Source organism: Carcharodon carcharias, chromosome 8, assembly GCF_017639515.1.
Source record: "Carcharodon carcharias isolate sCarCar2 chromosome 8, sCarCar2.pri, whole genome shotgun sequence".
In the NCBI taxonomy this organism is placed as follows: Eukaryota; Metazoa; Chordata; class Chondrichthyes; order Lamniformes; family Lamnidae; genus Carcharodon; species Carcharodon carcharias.
Genome location: NC_054474.1, coordinates 10884350 through 10905513, shown reverse-complemented (window position 1 = coordinate 10905513; position 21164 = coordinate 10884350). Strand labels below are relative to the sequence as shown.

At 42.2% G+C, this 21164-nt stretch overlaps 1 protein-coding gene across 1 annotated transcript in view; it reads left to right on the top strand.

Annotated features, from left to right (window-relative positions):
• LOC121281394 (cadherin-23-like) overlaps positions 1-21164 on the top strand; it is a 125375-nt gene that overhangs the window by 26072 nt on the left and 78139 nt on the right. Inside the window, 4 exon segments of the mRNA XM_041194338.1 lie at positions 6999-7067; positions 8234-8353; positions 8857-9231; positions 11660-11699. Of these exon segments, the coding sequence (XP_041050272.1) occupies positions 6999-7067; positions 8234-8353; positions 8857-9231; positions 11660-11699 (604 nt within the window).

Sequence of the window (21164 nt, the reverse complement as noted above, 5' to 3'; positions counted from 1 at the left end):
GTCTTAGTGCGTCGGGTAGGGGGGTTGGGAGCGGGTCATAAGAGCCAATCACATTTTGTGAGACTGGAGTCACATTTAACGCAAGCCAAGTACGGGTATCGGCTAACCTTCCTTTAAAATAATAATAAACCAATTGGACTCTCACCAAAATTAAACAGTGGTCACACCATGAAAACAGAAAATGGTTGATATGCTTATGAACTTAGTATGTCGAGGTGGAAATACGATGCAAAATAGAGTAGGAGGATTACTTCATATTGGAAAAGTAAATATTTCCATATTAGGTAGGAACAGACTAAGAAATTGTATTGGATATATAAGGACAAGTCTAGATGCATGTACGTAACCTCACAAGGTGTGATGAACAAAGATAGTCAGCTGCACATACAAATAGCCATGCGTGATTATGATACATGGTATGGCAATAGCGGAAACACACCTTAAAATTATAAGGATTGTGCATTTGATATTCCAGGGTAAGAAGAGTTCAGAAAAGATTGGGACGGAAAATTGAGATGAGATGGCAATACTGATTAGGGAATCCATTGTAGTGTTGGGAAGAGAGCAAAGTGGGCATAGGAAGAATACACAAGGTTAGTGTTGAGAAACAAGAAGGGGATAATCGCGCCACTTAGGACATTCTACATGTGTAAAATAAGTAAGGGATAAAGATAGAGAAAGGGAGCGATAGATATATAAAGGAGAAAATCTGTAGGAAATCACAGAAACGTGCAAGGACCATAGAGTTGTGTTAATTACTCAAATATGGATAGGTGTAACCTTAGTGTAAATGGTAAGTGGGTGGTGGGCAGGAAATTCTGAAATGTAATCAAAAGGATTTCCTTGACCAATATGCCCTGAGTCCAATTAGAAGGGAGGCATTACCTGTTTTGGTCTTAGAAGCCCACCATATGTCTTTGGGGAAGACTTAGGCAAAATACATCACTGCATTACAAATGTTTACTTTAGAAGTGGAGAAGAGCGAAGGGAATCTAAATCAAAACTTCTAAATAGGAAGAGGGTTAAATCAATGAAAAGAGACAAGATATAGGGCGCGTAAAATTGAACCAAAGTCTGGCAGGAAATATTGTAACAAGACCATTTTTATTATTTCATAGGATGCGGCTAGGCTAACATTTGTTGCCTGCCATAATTGCCTCCTTGAGAATGTAATGGCCAACCGCGTTATTGAAATGCTGCAATCAATATCGCTGAGATATATCGACAGTGCTGTTAGGAGGCTAGTTTCAGGAAGTTGACACAGTGACATTAATGTATTTTGACATGGTTCCAAGTCACGGTGCTGTGTGGCTTGGAGCGGGACTTGCAAGTAGTGTCTGCTTTTCTTGTTCACCTACATGGCATAGGTCGGGTGTTTAGAAGGTGATGTGAAGGAGCCATGGTGAGTTGGCGTACTGTGCATCTCGTAAATGGTACAGACTGCTGTCACTGTGCATTGGTGGTGCAGGGACTGAATGCTCAAGCCGGTGGATAGGATGCCAAATAAACGTTGTGCTTTGCCCTGGATATCGTCAAGCTTCTTGGTTGTTGTTGGAGATGCACTTGTCCAGGCAATTGAAGAGTATTGCACCATACTCCTAACTTGTGCGATGTAGCTGTTGAATAGTCTTTGTGAAGTCAACCAGGGAGTTAGTCGCTACAGGATTCCCAGCCTCTGTCCTGGAATCGTAGCCGCGGGGCTTATACGGCTGGTCCAATTATGCATCTGGGATTTCAGCGATGGTGATACCATTGAGTTTCAATGGGTTATCTTAAAGGAGAACATGTTTTAGGTACAGGATAGGCATATTCCAAAAAGGGTAATAGGTCGGGGAAACAATGCAATGGCTCCTTGGATGACAAGGGAGCTAGAGAATCTGACGACAGATAGAAAGAATGTATATGACACATGGTAGACTCATGCTTCAACCGAGAGTCAGGCCAAAGTTAATTAGTTGAGAGGTGAAATGAAGAGCAAATTATGACTGGCAAAGAAAGAATGTGTGAATGCAATGGGAATTAACATAAAAAAGAACAAAAAAATCTTCTACCAACAAGTAAATATTAAATTGGTAGTAAGTGATGATGTGAACCATATTTGGGACAAAGAGGTTGACATATAAATAGTTGTTTGGAAGTATAGAACTAGAATATTACTGAAAATAATAGACAGGATGTCGAAGGTTTTCGTCTTGCACTCATCAGGAGAGATACACATGAATACCAATAATAAAGGGAACAACAATTTATACTGCATGGCAAGTCAATGCTGATTTGTTGGTAAGTGCGCTCTGATTGGTAGAGGCATTGCCAGGGAGAATGCACCAGCGAACAGTTAGCTGCCAGGCTTTTGTTTTAATTCGATCCTGCAGGTCGGCTCTGTTTCGTTAAGGCATTGATGTCGGAAAATATACCAGGAAATGGCTGCCCCCTGGGCCTTTGCTTATTGAAAAGGGCACAAAGTTTGGACTTGCTCCTTCTATCTGAAAAGGACAAGGCCCCGTGATTGAATAAGTGTAGCTTCTAGTATGCATAGGTGAGCCAAGTTGCGAACCAACAGGTAATCTTAAATATGCTGTAAGTGTGATTCTTAAGGCAATCAGGATTGTCAAGCATGTGCTGTCCAATCGCAGACTCACATCTAATGATAGACACCATGTTCTCAGTTTTTTGAAGGTTGGTTAAGTACGGTCAGTACTCCGCCTACTATAAACAGCTGAAGTGCTGTGCTGTTTGATATGATCTCCAATTTTGTCTTCATTCTTTCATGGGATGTGAGCATAGCTGGCCAATGGCATAATTGCTCTTGAACTGAGTGGCATGCCACATCACTTCAAAGGATAGTTAAAAGTGAACCACATGCAGGTAGGGACATTAGTGAACCAGCTGGGTTTTTATAACAATCAACAATGTTTTCATTGTCACCGTTGCTGAGATTATCTTTTCAATTTCAGGTTATTAATTGAATTTAAATTCGACTGGTTGCCATGGTGGGATTTGAACCCTTGGCCCCAGAATATTATACTGTGTTAAAAACAAAAAAACTGTGGATGCTGGAAATCCAAAACAAAAACAGAATTACCTGGAAAAACTCAGCAGGTCTGGCAGCATCGGCGGGGAAGAAAAGAGTTGACATTTCGAGTCCCTGAATTTCTAATCCACTCACGTTACACCACACTACTGTACCCTCCAAATTATTAGGATATATGACCTATGAATGTGGCATCACACCGGCACTGAAATTAAGATACCAAATTACTCATTTGTGTAACAGGCAGAAAGATTTTTGGATTGACAGTGGCATCCTGTTAGTGGCCACTCATATTGCTAATTGCTCAAATCTTTCAGACACCTTACCCATCCAAGATAATCGAAGTTAGACTGGGCAATTTTCAGGTTTGAAAGTCGCAGCTTTAGGCACTTCTATGAGTTTCCGTGATATAGAGTGAGAGATGATTGCATCATTGTCATCATTATCATCTGATTATCCCGCAGGGTCGCTTTTATTCACACTATTTCACTATGAAGATTGCACGGCGAATAAATGGTCCAGGCCCTATTCATGAGGTTGCTAATATGCTGAATCTTATAGCGCGTCGAACTGTGGGAATTCCCTTGCGTGTATTGACCAGCGAAGGTCAATGTAATAGACTATAATAGAGAAACCATTGGCAGGTTTCTCAAGCAGCACGCCGAGGAAAGATAGCTTATTTGACTGTTCCATTTTAAAGGTGAATGTGAGCACAGTATGGAGCTGATTAAGGTATACAAGAAAATTTTACAAGCAGCTGAGGGTTAAATAAAGCAAACACATTATTTAGGTATAGAACCAAAGCCATTTGTTCACAGTGTAAGCTTGATGCTGAAATAGGGTGCATCGAAGACATCTTACAGAATAATGGATAATCTGATCAGATTATAGCTGCTGCATATTTTACAAACTCGTGAATTGTTCTTCCGTGCTGAGTAGTGATTGTCTACCTCAGATTAACCTAGAAGAGTAAGGTGCCTCAAGGTATTGAGAAACAGTTGAAGTTAGCTATTAAATGTACCACTATGCAATAGGAAGACGGGTGGCATTCTCCGCTAAAAGGATGCTGCTGTCAAACCAAAAAGACGTTCTGCCTTTCACACGAAGTAATAAAGTGTTGTATGTGTTTCAGTGCAGTTGTGTTGCCAGGTATGTAGCCGGCACACCCCAATGACTCAATGACGATCTCAAACAGCTCCCCCATCGGCCATTTGCAACAGGCTAAGTACTGAATGTACCCAACCAGCCCGTGCTTGCAAAACTCAACGCATAGTGTCCAACATTAGAAGTGATTCTGTGATTGGACAGCACCTGCTTGATGATCCTGATTCTACTAAGAATTACACCGGCAACTAATTGAAGATTATCAGTCGCGTTCACAGTGTGGCTTATTTATTCAAGCTGGAGGCTACATATATTCACAGACAGTGCCCAGCCTTTGCAGACAGGATGAACATGCCACACATTCCGCCTTTCTCAACTAAATAGAAGCTTGGGTGACAGCCATTCCCTGGTCCATTTCATGGGGCAATACATTGACCAATCAGAGCTGATCTGCCTGATTTGAATTTAAACAAAATCTTGGCAGCAAGCTGTTCCTTAGTGGATTCTCCATGGCCATACCCCTAGCAATCAGAGTCCGCTTGCTAAACAATCAACAGTCTCTTCTCTGCCAGCATAAACTGTTGTTGCGTTTACTATGAGTACCTGACCTAATGAATGCAAAACAAAAGCCTTGACAGTATCTCTCTTTGACAGCAATACTCAAGTCGATATATATTAAAGGCGCAGGGCATGGCGAGAATACTGAATGAGTACTTTGTATCGGTGTTACAAAGACAGATGATGCTGGTAAAATACCTGAGAAGTGGTATTGCGAGATTTCATGCATGGAATGAAAATCTAAAGGCAGGATGTCCAGAAAATGTTGGCTATGCTTAGAGATGCTTGCCTGATCGAATCAAACAGCATGTTCATTCGGTTGCTCCTAATAAGCAGGGTACAGACTGTGCTCAACCAGTCCACGATTCCAACATCGCCATACCCCTCCAAAAATAAACTCGTTGATGTGATTCTTCGATTAGGCCACACTTGCTGAACAACCATGAGAGTGTTAATAATTACACTAAAATATAACTTAAGATAATCAGTCCAGCTCAAAACGTGGCTTGCTAGAAGTGACATACATTCATATACATCGAAACCTTTTCTGCAAAGAATGGAATATGTTCAAGCATCGCAACTTGTTTGAGTTACCCAGTGCCTTGGGGAGCCTAAGGTTCGCCGTTGCTTTCTCTTAGGCCTCGACCAATCAGAGTCGGCTTGCCAACCAATCAGCATCTTTTTTTCCCTGTAGTGTAAGTTCTGTGATTTTCGAGTGTTTGTCCTGATGAGCGCAAAAGGAAATGTTTTGGCAACATGTCTCCTTTTTCAGCAACATTCAAGCTCTGTCCAACGTTAGCCGTTGCTCTGGATGACGATTAGCTTAGTTGGCTAGACGACAGCACAGGTTCTGACCCCCGTTTCGCCTGAAGGAAACTGGGGCAAGCCTCCTCGCCTTACCTGCCGTAATGGCACAGTACACAGCACAGGAGTTGACCTGAAGAATCAGTTACTTTTGTCAAACCACCTATTTGATCATTACACGTGCATCTTATATCTTCCCTGTCCCGTTTGCCTCGTCTGCCAAGTGATAGCTCATTCCACATCAAATTGCCCAGCTTTTTGTTATACGCAGGGTTAGTAACTATCTTCCATTAATCACCCAAATAACGTAGCATAATACATATTCAATGCTTTACGTGCATCTTTGACTTTCGAGTCCAGCTCATGGCTGCAACCCATGGTGGAAAGATCTTTGGCACAGGTCAATGATAGAATGGACACACCTGCGCCCATCTCGTAGAGTGAAATAAAAGTGATCGTTTTATTTAGCGATCAGACACTTGAAGCCCAAACATGCCTTTGGTCCCCATGGCCGATGAAGAAAGGAAAAAGATCAATAATCGAATCAAGCCGGCTAATTTGACGTCCAGAGACAATAATTGCGGTGTGTATTGATTACCAAGCATCCATACATGCTTACGGTGAGTCACGCATAAAGAAAGGAGGCATAGAAGAAAAGCCGGAAAGAAGGACAGACGAAACATTATGGTGCATAGAAGACAAGTAGCTTATAGAGTGTGGGAGAAATGTTGATTAACAAAAAACGTCATCTGGGAGAAGTGTTAATTAACGAAATACGTTATTGACAATTGTTTTTATCACCTGAAAAGTAGCTCTATTTGTCGTGCTCATCAACGAACGTCATTGTTCGGGAAGGAAATTAAATAAAGCAATCTGCTTGGCGATCATTTATCATATCTACTGCACGTACAGCAGTGAGATTTGGTAGTTACCATGTGCATATTGCATTGAAAAAATATTGAAAATATAACTGCATGATTGACTTTTCTAAAACAATAAACGGTATGTAAAGTGGCATGACTTTCCTCTCAGAATCATGCTGATAAATTTTAAAACAGCAGGCGAATTAGGAAGTGATTATTTTAACTTTTGTTGCACAGTGTTACCAATACATTTTTCGAACCCTGGGAGTAAATAATCCAGCTGCATCTCCAGAGCGATATCTGCAGAGCTCATGATTTTTCAGTCCTTGTCTTGAAGGCGATGAAAATCTTGCCATTGAGCAGCAAAGAACTAACCACCGAATATTTAATGCCTGATGCCAACATTACGCATGTCTAACTGAGGTTTACAGTTTTCTTTCCATTCTCGCCTAAAAATGAGCTTAAGTCCGACTTCGCAGCAACATTAAATATAAGAATGACACGAGATCTTTGCTCCTGATAACGAGATTTTTGCTCCTGTGGCCTTTCTGAGGAAGCCTGCAAAATCATGGAAGTTCTTCTTCTGTGGCTTTTTTTTTTCCATCTTGGGCTCTTATGCATTTTTGCTCATGAAATAGGCGAGATGACAAATCTCCTTCATAGAATTGTCCTTGAATATAAAATAATGGTCGAGATTCGAAGAAAAGGTATGTCGAACTAGCAGTCCACCAATCAATTTATAAAACTGCATAAAGAACATAACTGCTCTGTACGTAAAGGGCTCGTCCAAAAACCACTGAAGATAATACATCTTATGCATACCATGCAGCAATGTGAAGGACCCCATTTTCTTCGTGTCTATGACAGCAGGACGCAAGTGTCACTAACAGCGATCAGATCTTTCTGCAAGCTTGAAGTTCAATAATGTAATTTGCTAATCTGAAGTGAGCGCTTAATTTCTAAGTGTTTAAGCCTGTGAACGTCAGTTAAACAACAAAGAACACTTTCAAACTGCACAATTCATTGAGCTTTTACTGTTATTTGAACACACGTTAATGGTGAGCTACCCATAAGCAGGTGTCTGATGTTGTGCCCTGTTTGCTCGCCTTTAAGTTGATTTTCCACAAGGTAAGTGAAGTTTGGATATCACATGCACTCTTTAGAACAAAATTGCAATAAGCATATAATTGATCGATATGTGTGATTGGAATGTTCGCCCGCGTTTTTTTCTTGGACATTTTTAAATATAAAATATTGCAAAGAAGGAAAGCTTGGTGCAATCATTGGTTCAGACTCTTCGTGTCGCTGTCTGCCAAAACGGTGTTGAGACACTGTGAGAGATCGCTCCCCTTTCATCAGCAAAAATAGAGCAGAGTAGCAGGGAAAGAGACACAATGTTTCCCATTAAGCTTTGCAAACATGTTTAGAAATGAATCTCAGGAAGCGACAGTACATTTTTGGGTTTAATATCAGCATTTGGCTGCAAAAGTAGATTGTCATTTATGGTCAGAAAACGTAGATGCTGAATCCATTGTGGGAAGTTCAGAAATCCGTCGAACATAAACTCGTAGAACAACGAATACCCTCACCGGTGCGGCGTGTTGCCTTTTACTCGTCTCTCTCTCGGAGCTGGTTTTCATAAAAATTCGCCACACTCTTCCCAAAGAATTGGAAATTGGATCCTTTGTTGCAAACATCGCTGACGATTTCAGGGTAAACGTCCAGGAATTATCAGCTCGGATGTTTCAGCTTGTTTCGGATGATGGGAAGTAATATTTCAAGTTAACTGCGGAAACTGAGATGTTACTTCTTAAGGATCGAAATGACAGGGAGCAGCTTTGCATGCAACGCTTTACATGTTCCATGTTTTTAGAAATAACACTGGAAAACCCTTTCGAAGTATTTCTTCTCGAAATGGAGATATTAGATGTAAATGACAATTCACCGGTTTTCCCAAAATGTAGATTGCAGATCCCTGAGCCAGTAGCAACAGGTTTGCATTTCCCGCTGGTGAGCATGACCCGGACATGGGTACAAGCACTGTCAACTCATATCACCTTAGTTCAAACGAGTACTTTAGCCTCAAAATGCAGGCAGCAAACGATGGTAGCAAAATCTATGAGCTGTTCTTGGAGAAGCCCTTCAACCATGGAAAAAGCCATCATTTGAATTGATGTTGATGGCTGTAGATAGTGGAATGCCGCACCAATCTGGCACAATTCAAACTATTAGTAGTGCAGCAAATGATAACTCTCCTCTATTCGATCATGAAATATACTGGACTAGTGTGGTAAAAAAAACACACCCAGGAGTACATTCGTGATCAAACGACACGCAAGTGATTTTGAACACGGTGCAAACGTTGAGTTCAAATATTCTTTTAGTAACTGCTTTTCATAAAACTTGCACAAGCTGTTCAATGTGGAGGTGAGTCCTGGAGAGATCAGAGTTAAAAGGCCTACTGAATTTCGAAATCAGAGGTTTATGAACTTACAGTACAAGCTATTGACAACGCTCCACACGTAGGACATACCAAAGTGTTCGTAAACATTGCCGACGTGAATGATAACGCCTTCGAGTTAAAACTGACATCGGTCACGAAAACGCTCCCCGAGAATGCCGCACAGGGCACTCTGATCGCGGTATTCAGTTTCACGGATCGAGATTCTGGGGGGAACGGCCACGTTCGGTGTGAAATTAAGGCCGATTTGCCATTTACATTTGAAACAATGAGGATTCATTACAATTTGGAAACAACAAATATGCTGAATCGCGAAACTACTACAGTGTACAACATTAGTATTTTTGCCTCGGATGCCTGGTCACCCTCCTTTTCCACACACAAAGCCATTGTTTGTTTATCTGTCAGATGTAAGTGGCAATGCTCCACGGCTTACGGAGTCTCCACATAATATATATGTGATAGAGAACAATACCTCTAATGCATCAATATTTTCTGTTTCCGCTCTGGATCCCGTTTCGGACCTGCGGTGTAAACAAGGCCGAAGTATAATTGGATATCACAGGTCTACAGCAAACTGTTGTTGAGTGCGGAGGATTGCGTTTTTTTTAATTCGTTCACGGAATTCAACCACATTTCTGCATATCTGGAACCACATGTAGGAAATCCCGGCAGATTTCCTTCCCTAAAGGGCGTTTGTGAACCGGATGGCCTTTTATGACAATTGACACTGGGTTTCATGGTCATGGTTAGACTTTTAATTCCAGATATTATTGAATTCAAGTTCCACCATCTGCTGGGGAACAGGGGTCCCCAGAGCATTACCCTTGATCTCTGGAGTGCCAGCCCATTGAGAACACCTCAACGCCACCGCCTCTCCCGGATGATGTTTTCAATTGAAGACCTGCACCAACTTTCTTTTCATTACTATTTGACCCTTCAGACTCTTCCTGCTTCCGAAGCGTATGGGTACACAGTTCGCTTATCCCCAGAATCATCCAAGAGTGACTTTATTTCTAAAGTCCTGCCGGCATTAATTACATCTCAGTGACGTCACTGTTGGCGATGTGAACGTGGGAAATCAAATTACAGAGTAATCTTATACAGTAGCTGATTGCTAATGTACTTCTTAGAGAAACTGATATATTGAGCAGTAGAATGCAAAAGCCTGATCTTATGGCGCATGTTACGTATTCGCTACGACAGCTGACGTGCCCATTGATGAAAATTATAGCGATACCTGTATAATCTTTCCCCTTCTGAGGTTTCCTGAGCAATGCACATTTAATCATTATTTTGAAAGGTCACGCGTTTCCAATTGTTATCAGTTGCAACAGAAAAAAACATTTCACCAACTACTTCAAAGAATTACCCAATTGTAGCATTTTCCACAGATACCAAAGTGCAATAATTTTTTTGGTTTAAATTTGATTGCAGATATATATGTATTTCTTTATCTCCCACCGTTCTTGTAAAGGCACACCCATTGTAGGTGCAAATTTTTTTTTTTACAGCCTTCTGAAGTTAGCCCCGCGGACATTAACCTTGGAATCAGAATTAAATTAATCAATTGTGATAAGATTTTCTGGCTAGAGATTAATACATTCTGGAGGAAAGGTGAATATGAACTTCTGTGCGAATTAATCACATGATATGGAGTTGTTACAATCTTCTAGAAACATCCGTATACATTTCAAACACTAATGATAAATGAGGTAGAACGAAAGAAATCATAGAATTTCAAGTTCCTACAGCATGCAACGATTTTATAGTGCAGGTAGGCGAGTCAGAGGCCAAACAGTCTTGAACTCACAAGCAATGTTAACAAGTAACATTTAAATCAATAGAAAATCTTAGACTATTTCGGACAAACCTGACAATTGGATTAATAATGGTTTAACATAAAACTACAGGATGTACGCATTTGACCGAAGGATCTTGGAGTCCTCAGTGGAAATCTATGTTAGCTTGATATCCTAGCATTGAGTAATCGCCATGCATGCGCTCTTGGAATGCTTTACTGTGAAAACATACAAAGTCCCAAGCAACAGAGGTGTCTCTTGTGCAGTTGGCAATCTCTGAGTCGGTGCTTGAGGGAGGGTTATCAAGACTCACAGTTAAAAGCAACCGGCTGCAGAAGTACTTAACATAGCGTGGCCCACAATTAAAGGCAGTGGCTAGGAGTTAGCGGGAGACAACGCGAGCATCAAAGAGTATGATATTGGAGATCCACAGTTGAAAACAATGGCGAAGTGCCAGAAGGACCGAACGAGCCAGTTTGAAAAAGAAAACAAAAGTCAAAATGTGACATCAGAGGAAAGCGTGTGTTGTTGGTGAGTATCTTGTGCTCTCTTTCTAAACTAGGGCATTAATTTAGAAAGTGGAAAAATTGAAAAAAAAATCGGAGTTTATAAAAAAAGCAGGAATTGAAAGCGGAGAGTTAAAAATAGTGGGCGCTGAGAGTGGAAATTTGAAAAAAGCGGGCTGTCCGGGCTGGGCCAGAAGAGAAGTGACATCCTGTGAAATGGAATCAAGTAGGGTTACTGTTCTGGAAGGGTTTTAATTTAATCTAACAATGAAATTAGAACTAAGGCAAAATTGATTGATTACTTTGTGCAGCTACTAAAATTTAAGGGCAATTCCATGTTTTATCATATAATTACAACTAGTTCTCAAATCAATTAATTAGATCAAGAGAGTAAAATTATAATTAAGTAGCAAAGGATAGTAAAACAAAAGAGTTCTGGATCTTTTCAGAAAAAATAAAATTTAACGTTTTGGGAGCATAACAATTCAGTAAAATATTTCTATTAATCTTTTTACAAACTAAATTGTCAGTAGAAGAGAAGCAACAGATTGATGAAGAGGTGAACAACTTGTGAGTTTTATTTAATCACTAAGTTTCAATATTTGATAAATGGCGCTATGACAGGATAGCTCAGATCTATGGAGTGTATATCCTGTTGCACGCCTTAGCTTACCAGGTGTGCAGCAAGTATCGTCAAACAGAACAGTTCGAGCACTACATTTCAGAGCTTGTGCAGCAGCTGCTGTCACTGCAGTGCACCTGCTAGGCTGGGAAATTCATGGAAAGTGCATTTCTTGAAGTGGTCACCCCACAGCTTAAAAGCTAACACAGATAGAGGAAATAGGTGACTGCTGAGAACTTGGGAAGGATCAGCCAAGGAGTCAGTGCAAGGAATTTCACCAAGCTTCCGCAGAATGCTCTGCTGTGGATAGGAACTGGCAGCCAGATGCCATGTTGCACATTGGTATCAACAACATAGGTTGAAATGAGAGTATGTTCGACATTCAGAGTATAAGGAGCTAGGAAGTAATCAAGCAAGCAGGGCTTCAAAGTACTTAAGACCTTTGGCAAGCAACGTTAGGAGGTTTTGTTTTTGCTGTGAGTATCAATGACCTGGAGCTCGCTGCCTATGAGGCTAGTGGTAGCAGGACCAGTCAATCATGTCAAAAGGAAATTGGATGTGCGCATGAAGCAAATAAACCTACGAGACTACAGGGATTGAGTAGGTGAATGCAACTGAGTGTATTGCTCTGCATTGAGCTGACATAGACTTGATGGGAGGAACGGCCACGCTCTGTCCCTTACATGACTCAAAGTGAATCGCAAGTGAGCATAGAAATTGGAAGATTGAGCTGATGAATGAAGGACTGGAGAGATAGGACAGGAGGTTAGGTTATAGATTCCCGGGACATTGAAACTAGTGCTACGGACGATGCGAGTTTGTTACGATCCTTGGCCAGACGCCCAATTAGGGGCCAATGCCTGTTTGTTTAAGTTGGCTAAAGTCTGAGATTCAGGATACTTAGCTAAGGAAATTAAAATACAAGGTTCCATGAGTTTTCATCAAGTAAAAGAAAAATTACATTACAAGGTCAGAAAGAAAAATCAGTTTGCACTACATAACTTAAACTCTGATATTCATGGTTAATATGAGGCACATGTGACATAATCGACAAATTTATGTTGAACACACCACACAGCATAATGAATCGCAGAAGTGGCCAAGAAAGATTCCACGCATTTCTCAACAACGCAACCACATATCAAGAAACACTGCGAGTCAGGCAATCTTGCGGACAATCTGTCTCTCTCACGAGGGATTTCAGCCGATCTTGCCTTGGAATTCCTTCTTCAAGTCGCAGCAATTCAGAAGTCCTCATTGATAACCCACCTCACAGGGTTTCTTTCAATCTCGTCTCCCAAGATTCTGCTGCTCTAGAGTTTTGTTTCTGCACTCCTGGACTAACTCACAAGCAAAGGTTTCGCTCCTCAGCCGCGCGGAGCAGCATTCTGCTGCTCCGATAGGTTTCTGTTGTCGCAACTGCACACAGCCTGGAATCACCAACATTCCAATACATTTTACAATCGCCAGGGCTTGCCCACAGATTGCCAGGGATTCTCTTGAGCCCTCGTTTATCGTCCGGGATTCTCCTGAAACCTCCTTGATCGCACAGGCTTCTTTGGGCTCTCACCATTCAACGTCTGCCGACCACTGTGCTTTTTATGCTTTGAGACGCCTCCTGTGCTGGGCCTTCTACCGATCCCCTGTATCTGCTCCCTGTCTGGAACTTCATTTGGGACCACCCCCTGTCCCCTGCCTGGGACTATGTAATTCTGCTCCGGCTCACATGATAGATGTTTTCACAATATTTTTTTTCTGTTTTTATAAAGGCACACTGCTGTCATAAGCATGAAGCCCTTTATTTTCTAGATAGTACATTCGCTGCCCACTCCCAGCTCACGCATGTTCAAAGTTCCAAGGCCTGTCATGACTTGGGGGTTCCTGGTCCCACATCACGAGTAGATAAATTGGACCTCCCTATCACACCTACCACCATAGTGAAGGTTTCTTTCCAATGACTTTACAATTTCTTTACAAGAAGTAGTTAACATCATAAACCTTTAACAAATAGCTTATTACACACTGTACAGGTAACCTTTTCAGTTTGTTCCACAATTACACATGTCGTATTGTAAAGTTACAAAGGCTTAACCAAAGCACCTTTCAAAATGAGAGTCCGTGTCCTTTGGCCGCTCAAGCTTTGTAGACACCTTTTGAAACGAGATGAAATATGTCTCAACTCCATCTTCAGTGAATTTAAGAAATAGGTGAACACTCTTTCTTTTATTCACTGGCAGTTGGCGTTGCTGGCTGGGCTAGCATCCCTCATGGCCCTTGTTCAGAGGGCATTTTAAGAGTCAACAACATTGCTGTGGGCCTGGAGTCGCATGTAGGCCAGATTTCCTTCCCTAAAGTGTATTAGTGAACCAGATGGGTTCAACAAACAACAGTGGTTTCTTGGTCATCATTAGACTTTTAATTCCATAATTTTAATCGAATTAAAACTCCACCATCTGCCATGGTGGAATCAGAACCCTGGTCCTCAGACCATTGCCCTGGTTCTCTAGGTTATTAGCCCAGCCACAATACCAATACACCATCGCGTGTTATATCAGCGTTCGGAGTGGGACTCGATTCTTCCTCCAAACTACTCACCTCTCTTTCACCCCATAATCTAAGCTTCCCTATCGCCAGTTCATGCTGTATGATTCTTTTGGTCTCTGGATTTCAAGTTCAAGCTTTTGTATTTCTTTCTTTTCCCGTTAGCTTTCCCATTTCTCCTTTTTATCTTTTTTTCGGTTTGAACTTTTTTCATTTCACTCTGTGCCTCAAGCTGCCTCATTTGCGACTGCCTTCTATCTTTTACAACTGAATTATCAAATACTGTGCTGCACACTCGATTATTTCTGTTTTCTCAGCCCCTGGTTTTAATTCCAACGCTAATTTGTTTGCAAGGTTGCTTAATCTAGGTTTGATTAATAGTTACAAATCACGCAGGGATATATCTTTTCCCTCCAGAAAAGTCATAGCAATCGACAAAGCCATGCTGCTTTTCGATCAGTATAGCACTGTCACCGTGAAATATTATCACTCTCAACCTCAGTATGTAAGAGCAATGATAGTTGGCTGCGGATTCGAAATTTATGTTATGATACATAGTCTGACCCAAATGTTTGGCACAATCTGGATAAAACTGACAAAGTCTGAGATTCAAGACACTTGCTAAGATTTTTCCGGATTCTCCTAAGCCCACGCCTTTGTTAGGACTTCAACTGAGCCGTCACTACTTTAAGTCTGCTAACTGCAGCCCTTTTTTCCACCTGGAGCCTCTTTCCTTACTCCCAATTCCCCTTAACTGGGACGTCTTCCTGTCTCCTGTCCTGAATTCCTCTCTGGGACTTGTTTTTCCACATTTCCCCGTCTCCTCTTGCTGTCCCCTGAATAGGAATCTTTTCCGGACCCGGTCACATGACAGGATGGCGGAACCCGTTATCTGTTGGATTGCACGTGTGCGACCAGGTCCCGCCCAGCACGTGCGCGAATCTCCCGAAGCTGGACAGCAGTTGGAGTTCCCCACACAACCTCCAATCCCGCCCAGTTCCATCAGAAAGTCAGTTGAACTTCATCAAAGTCTGGACGTGATGCACCGTCACAGAGTCAGGACTGATTTAGTTGCCAAGTATTTTGTTAACATATTGGAAGTGTTTAAGGTAACCAGACATGATTGTGAGAACCAGGAAGTAAAACTAAAGGAAAGTCAATGTGCAAGGAGTATTGAGAGACAGAAAACACAAGAGTAAGGAATGGTAGGGCATTATGTGGGTTCAGAGTAAGAGAGAATGTACTAAAATCTGAAATAGGGTCACTGTGCTTGTATGTGAATAGCAACGTGTAGTTAAAAAATGATTGGTGAGCTGCAGGCGTTGATGGCCACACAGACATTTGAAAATATGGCAAATAATGGAGAGTTGGCTCAAAGAAAGTCAAGACTGGATATTGGATAAGACCATAAGGCTATAAGACGTAGGAGCAGAAGTAGGCCATTCGGCCCATCGAATCAGCTCCGACATTCCATGAAATAATTGTTGGCCTGATAATCCTCATCTCCACTTTCCTGTCTTTTCCCCATAACCCTTGATTCACTTACTGATTAAAAATCTGCCTATCTCAGCCTTCAATACACTTAACGATCCAGCTTCTGTCGCCCTCTGGGGTAAAGAATTCCACGGGTTCGTTACCATCTGAGAGAAGAATTCCCTCCTCATCTCTGTCTTAAATGGACAATCCCTCACCCTGAGATTATGCCTTCCGGTCTTAGACTACCACAAGGGCAAACAACGTCCCAGTGTCTACCCTGTCACTCCTCCTAAGAATCTTACTTGTTTCAATAAGATCGCCTCTCATTCTTTCAAACCCCAATGAGTACACGCCCAACCTACTCCCCTATCCAAATGAATCACATGCATAGATATTAATAGTGATGTGTGCTTGCTGCAGCTGGTTTTCTAAATGCCTTCAGTAGTAGATATTTTATGAACTTCTGCAAAATTAACTGGCTGTTTCATATTTTTAATGCATGTTTTCTGGATACTCGTTTACGTTTTGAAGCAATGTTTCCTACGTGTGATAGGAGTTATGAGCCATCATAGAGCTAAAGGCTTAGTTTAATGAGTAACAATCTATTAGCGTATTTACTTTTACACTTAAATGTGGTTAGAAGTCAGCAAGTCCCATCACGCACCAGTTGATCCAGAAAATGTTTGCTGAACGGGCAAAGGAAAAAGAATTTAGCCATGCAGAATTTATAACGCAGTCACTATTTTTTCTGTTAACAAGTAGTATAAATGCACAAATTTCAGAGTAATATATTGACATTAAGTAGTACTTGAAGATGAATAACGTGACAGAATATACCAGCCCACATTTTCAATTAAATAATATTTTAATTGTCCTTATAGCTACAGAGCACAGTGCACTGTTTTGGTTTCCGTGTTTAAGAAAGGATATACTTGCCTTGGACGCAGTACAACTAAGGTTCACTTAGTTTACTTGGCGCTTGCGATAAGATGGTTGTCCCAACATGAGTACATTGGTCTGTAATCTCTGAAGTTGAAAAAGAAACAGCGTTCACCTCATTGAAATTTACAAGATTCTGAAGGTGTTTTTCAGGGTAGACAGCCAATGTTGATTCCCCGGCTGAAGCATCTAGAGCATGGAGGCATAGCCTCAAGAGAAGGGTCGATAATTTAGGACTGAGGTGAGGGCAAGTTATTCACCTGGATGGTTGTGCATCTCGGCAATTGTCTAACTACGATGGTTGCGGATGTTCCATTCTTGAGTATATTTAAGGTTGCAAAAGACATATGTTCGGTCTCAGGGCATTATGTGATATAAGGAGATAGTGGGAAAGTGGAGTTGTGGCACAGGATCAGCCAAAATCGTATTGATTGGCGGAGATGGCTCCAGGGGCCTTATGGTCAATGGCTTCTCCTATATCTATGTGCTTGTCTCCCAAGAGTGTGAAGAATGAACAATTCTCTTAATTACCATTTATATTAGTTTTAACCCTGTATATAAGGTCTGGGTCTTTCCTTCATTGGTGGCATGTGGGCTGCATATGTAAAGTCTATATTTATTGCAGTTTTCATTTATCCTTGAGGGAATGGTGGCAAAACACTTTCCTGAACTGAATGAGCCGTGTGTTTGATGTTCTCTTGCAGTCCTCTTTGATAGGCAGTTCCAGGATTTTGATATAACAACGGAGAAAGAACCACGACATATTTCCAATTTCCAGGATTGTCTGTGGCTTGGACTGATCTTGATGGGGCCCCATTTGCTTGCTGCCCTTGTCCAGCTAGATGGTTAAGGTCAACGTTGTGGGAGTGAGTTAAGGGAAAAATTCGTGAGCTACTCCATTGCAGTTTGTAGTTGGTAGATGTTGAAAGCACTGTGCACTGGTGATGGAAGACTGAGTGTTTAATACGGTGGATAGGGCACTGATCATGCAGCTTGCTTTGCCTTGTTTGGTGTGAAGGTCATTGAAGGTTGTTAGAGGTGCACGTGCCCTGCCAATTAGATCCATTACGCACTTAATTTGGAGGAAAGACTTCGAGCAGTCATGAAGTCTTTGAAGAATATCGAGGCAGTAGCCTACTCTTTTAGCTATAGTATTTATGTGGCTGTCCTAGTTAACTTTCTGGCCAAGGGTAACCGCCTATTTACTGATTGTCGGCAATTCACGATGGTGATGGCAAAGAATGCAAAGAGGTGCTGATCAGATTGCATTTTATTGAAGACGTTCGCTGTTTTGCCGTTGTATGGCACAAATAGTACTTAAAACATATTAATTCAAGTCTGAATGTTGTTCCCGCATTGATGCATACAGTTATGAACTGCTTGACAGCCTGAGGAGTTTCAAGTGAAGCTGATCACAATGCATTTGTTAGCAAACATCCATGCTTATGATGGAGGGGAGATTATTTATGAAGCAGTTGACGATGGATCGGCCTGGGACACTATGCTGAGGAACTCCTGCAGTGTTGTCCTCAGACTTTTAGACTAGGATGATTGGCCCTCAGGAAACAATCATCTTGCTTTGTGCTCGGTATGACTCCAACCAGTGGAGAGTTCCAAACCCCGCCCAGCACCCCTCCTCCCCCCGTACCACGCCTGATGCCCACCCCTGACCAAACCCGCACTCCGAATTCTGTTGACTTTTGTCAGGACTCTGATACCACGCTCGTTCAAATACTGCCAGGAAGTCAAGGACCGCAATTACCACCTCCCCTCTTCAGTTCTGCTCTTTTATCCATGTATTGACCAAGGCTGTAATGAGGTCAGGAGATAAGTGACCCTCACGGAACCCAAGCTAAGCATCAGGGAGCAGGTTATTGCCCAGCTTTCAGTTGCTGTGCCTGTTCTGAGCCTATCCCATATAGCACGGCAATATTGCCAAGTAACACAACTGTGAAGATTTCGCCCTCACAATCACCGTGCGGTGGCCAGTCCTCTGAATACTGTCATGGGCAGGTGCACCTGTGATTATAGATTGATGGGGACAAAGCCTAGTTCATTATTCCCTCTTTTTGGTTTGTTAATCATCTGCCACAGGCCCGTTCTGGCAGATATGCCCTTCAGGACTCACTCTGTAGTCAAAATACAGCGAAGAACTTGGTATTGGAGATTGAAGCACCCACCCAACATACATTATGTGCCCTTGCCACCCGCACTGCGTCATCCAAGTGCTGTTCAACATGGAGTAGTATTGCTTCAGCAACTTAGTGAGTGGGCAGTATGTGGCAATCACCTGGAATTTTCCTTTCAGGTGTTTGACTTGATGCCATGAGATATCATGGAGTCTGGAGTCAATGTTGAGAATTCCGAGGTCAACTCCCTACCACGTTTTATATCTGTTGGCTACAAGTTGGTACGTCAATGCCAGGCTCCTGTTTGGCGAGATGGCAGAACGCCTCTCCTAATTTTGGGCAACCACCCAGATCTTAGGAAGGACGAGTTTGCAGAGTTGACAGCGTTGGGATTGTCATAGCTATTTCCGGTGCCTAATTCGATGCCAGGTTGTCTTTCTGATTTTATTCATTTTCAACTAGTCTATAGTAGCAATGTATAATTCAATGGCTTGCTAGACCATTGTAGAGGGAATTTAAGAGGCAATCGCTTTCTTGTGGTTCTGGAGTCACGTTATAGACCAGGCCAGGGAAGGACGGCAGTTTTCCTAAACGTCAGATGAGTTTTTCTGACCGTTGCTATGACCAGCTTTAAATTCCTCGTTTTTATTACTGATACATGAATGTAAATTCCACCAGCTATTGTGGTGTGATTTGAACACATGTCCCAGAGCATTAGCCTGGCCTTCTGGATTATTGGTCGCGTAATATTAGTACCACGCCGCACTGTGAGCTGAACATAGGCCGCAGTGGCAGGATGCATCCCCAAAGTCGAATTTGCCTTTAAACTGCCTTCTTGACTTGATAGCTTTCCTTAGCAGCTAGAATTCTGGACCTGAATCAGAGCGTTGGAGATTTAAAGCCACTGCTATGGCTGCATGCACAGAAAGAGGACATGGAAGCAGATTTTGCCACACACAGACCCATTTAACCTCCAGCTGCATGAGTGTCAGCCAATGATGATGGGTGGAATATAGGCCTGGCAGTTAATGTACAAACGGTATATTTGAGGTTTTGACAGCATTGGGTTTAAAGGCATCACGCTCGAAAAGCAATGGTGCTACACGAATCAAGGGTGGCTTTCGAGGAAAGCTGCAGTTCGATGAAGCTTTACAGGCAGGTTTAGTGATGCCTCCTTGGAGGTACTGCATCAGGTAGCAAGGCATGGCACAAAGTGCTCTTCCCAGTTTTCAAGAGGGAGAAGAGAAAAACCTCACCAAGTAGGAATGGCTGGAGTTCGTACAGAAATTAAACTGAGAGGGGGTCATCACACCGAAATCATTGCAGAACTTCAAGCCATGCAATGAGCTGCTGCGATCTGGCAAAAAAAAATGGATTTTGTTACACCAAACCTGCAACCTTAGGTGTCACAGCAGGCCAGAAACATGAGACTGAAGACCCAGGCATTGAGAATGGTCAGACGTCGATCACCAGGAGACATATAGTAACTGAACAGCAGAAGTCCCCAGTCAATCATCGTTAATCATTTTAATGTCAATACTAAATGGATCCGAGAAACAGACTTCCTATTGAGACAATATTGGTCCTAAAAAAGTGGCACAAAATAGTGAACTCAACTGGGTTATGAGAGAGCAGTGACATAATGCATGTCCTTGCTTGTAGCAGAAGCGAGATTCACAACCTTGGGAAGTGAGACGAAATTTGAGGAAAATTGCTCCTGCTTTCCATATTAACGTCATTGCAGGAGGAGGAGACAATGGAGCCGGGAGTGGTTTCAGCAGGGCAGCCTATCGATGAGGGCCAGGTGGGCGTAGAATAAAATAAGGAATTAGTTACTTCATGGATGCAATCATTGAACATCATAACACAAACTACCATGCACTCATCATGACCAGTAATGAACGCAGGGAACGCCGGATGCATGACAGGCAGAATGAGTTGGTGGGAACCACAACACCCTAACACCACTCAAATTCTCTCGCAGGTCAAGTAGCATATGAGACAACAATGAAGGCAGAGCAGCCGTTTTAGGCAACAGGGTCTGAGCACCATACGAAGAGACAAGATTAAATTATTCTAGTGCAATCTCCATCAATGCAAATATTCACACACCTGTGGAAATGACTGCATGTTTGGGGATGATGGTGCCAGCCGGTGAGCTCTTAAGAAAGTGGCCAAGAGAAGGGCTGCACTGCGGGAAATCAATAGTGAATTCATACCTTGACGTTCTGTCATGGCGGGCCAAGTGGGATGGTAAGGGTGTGAGAATTTAAGTGTTTTGAACACATTTTGGGGTACATTGTGTTATTTTGCAATGAAGGCTGGGTG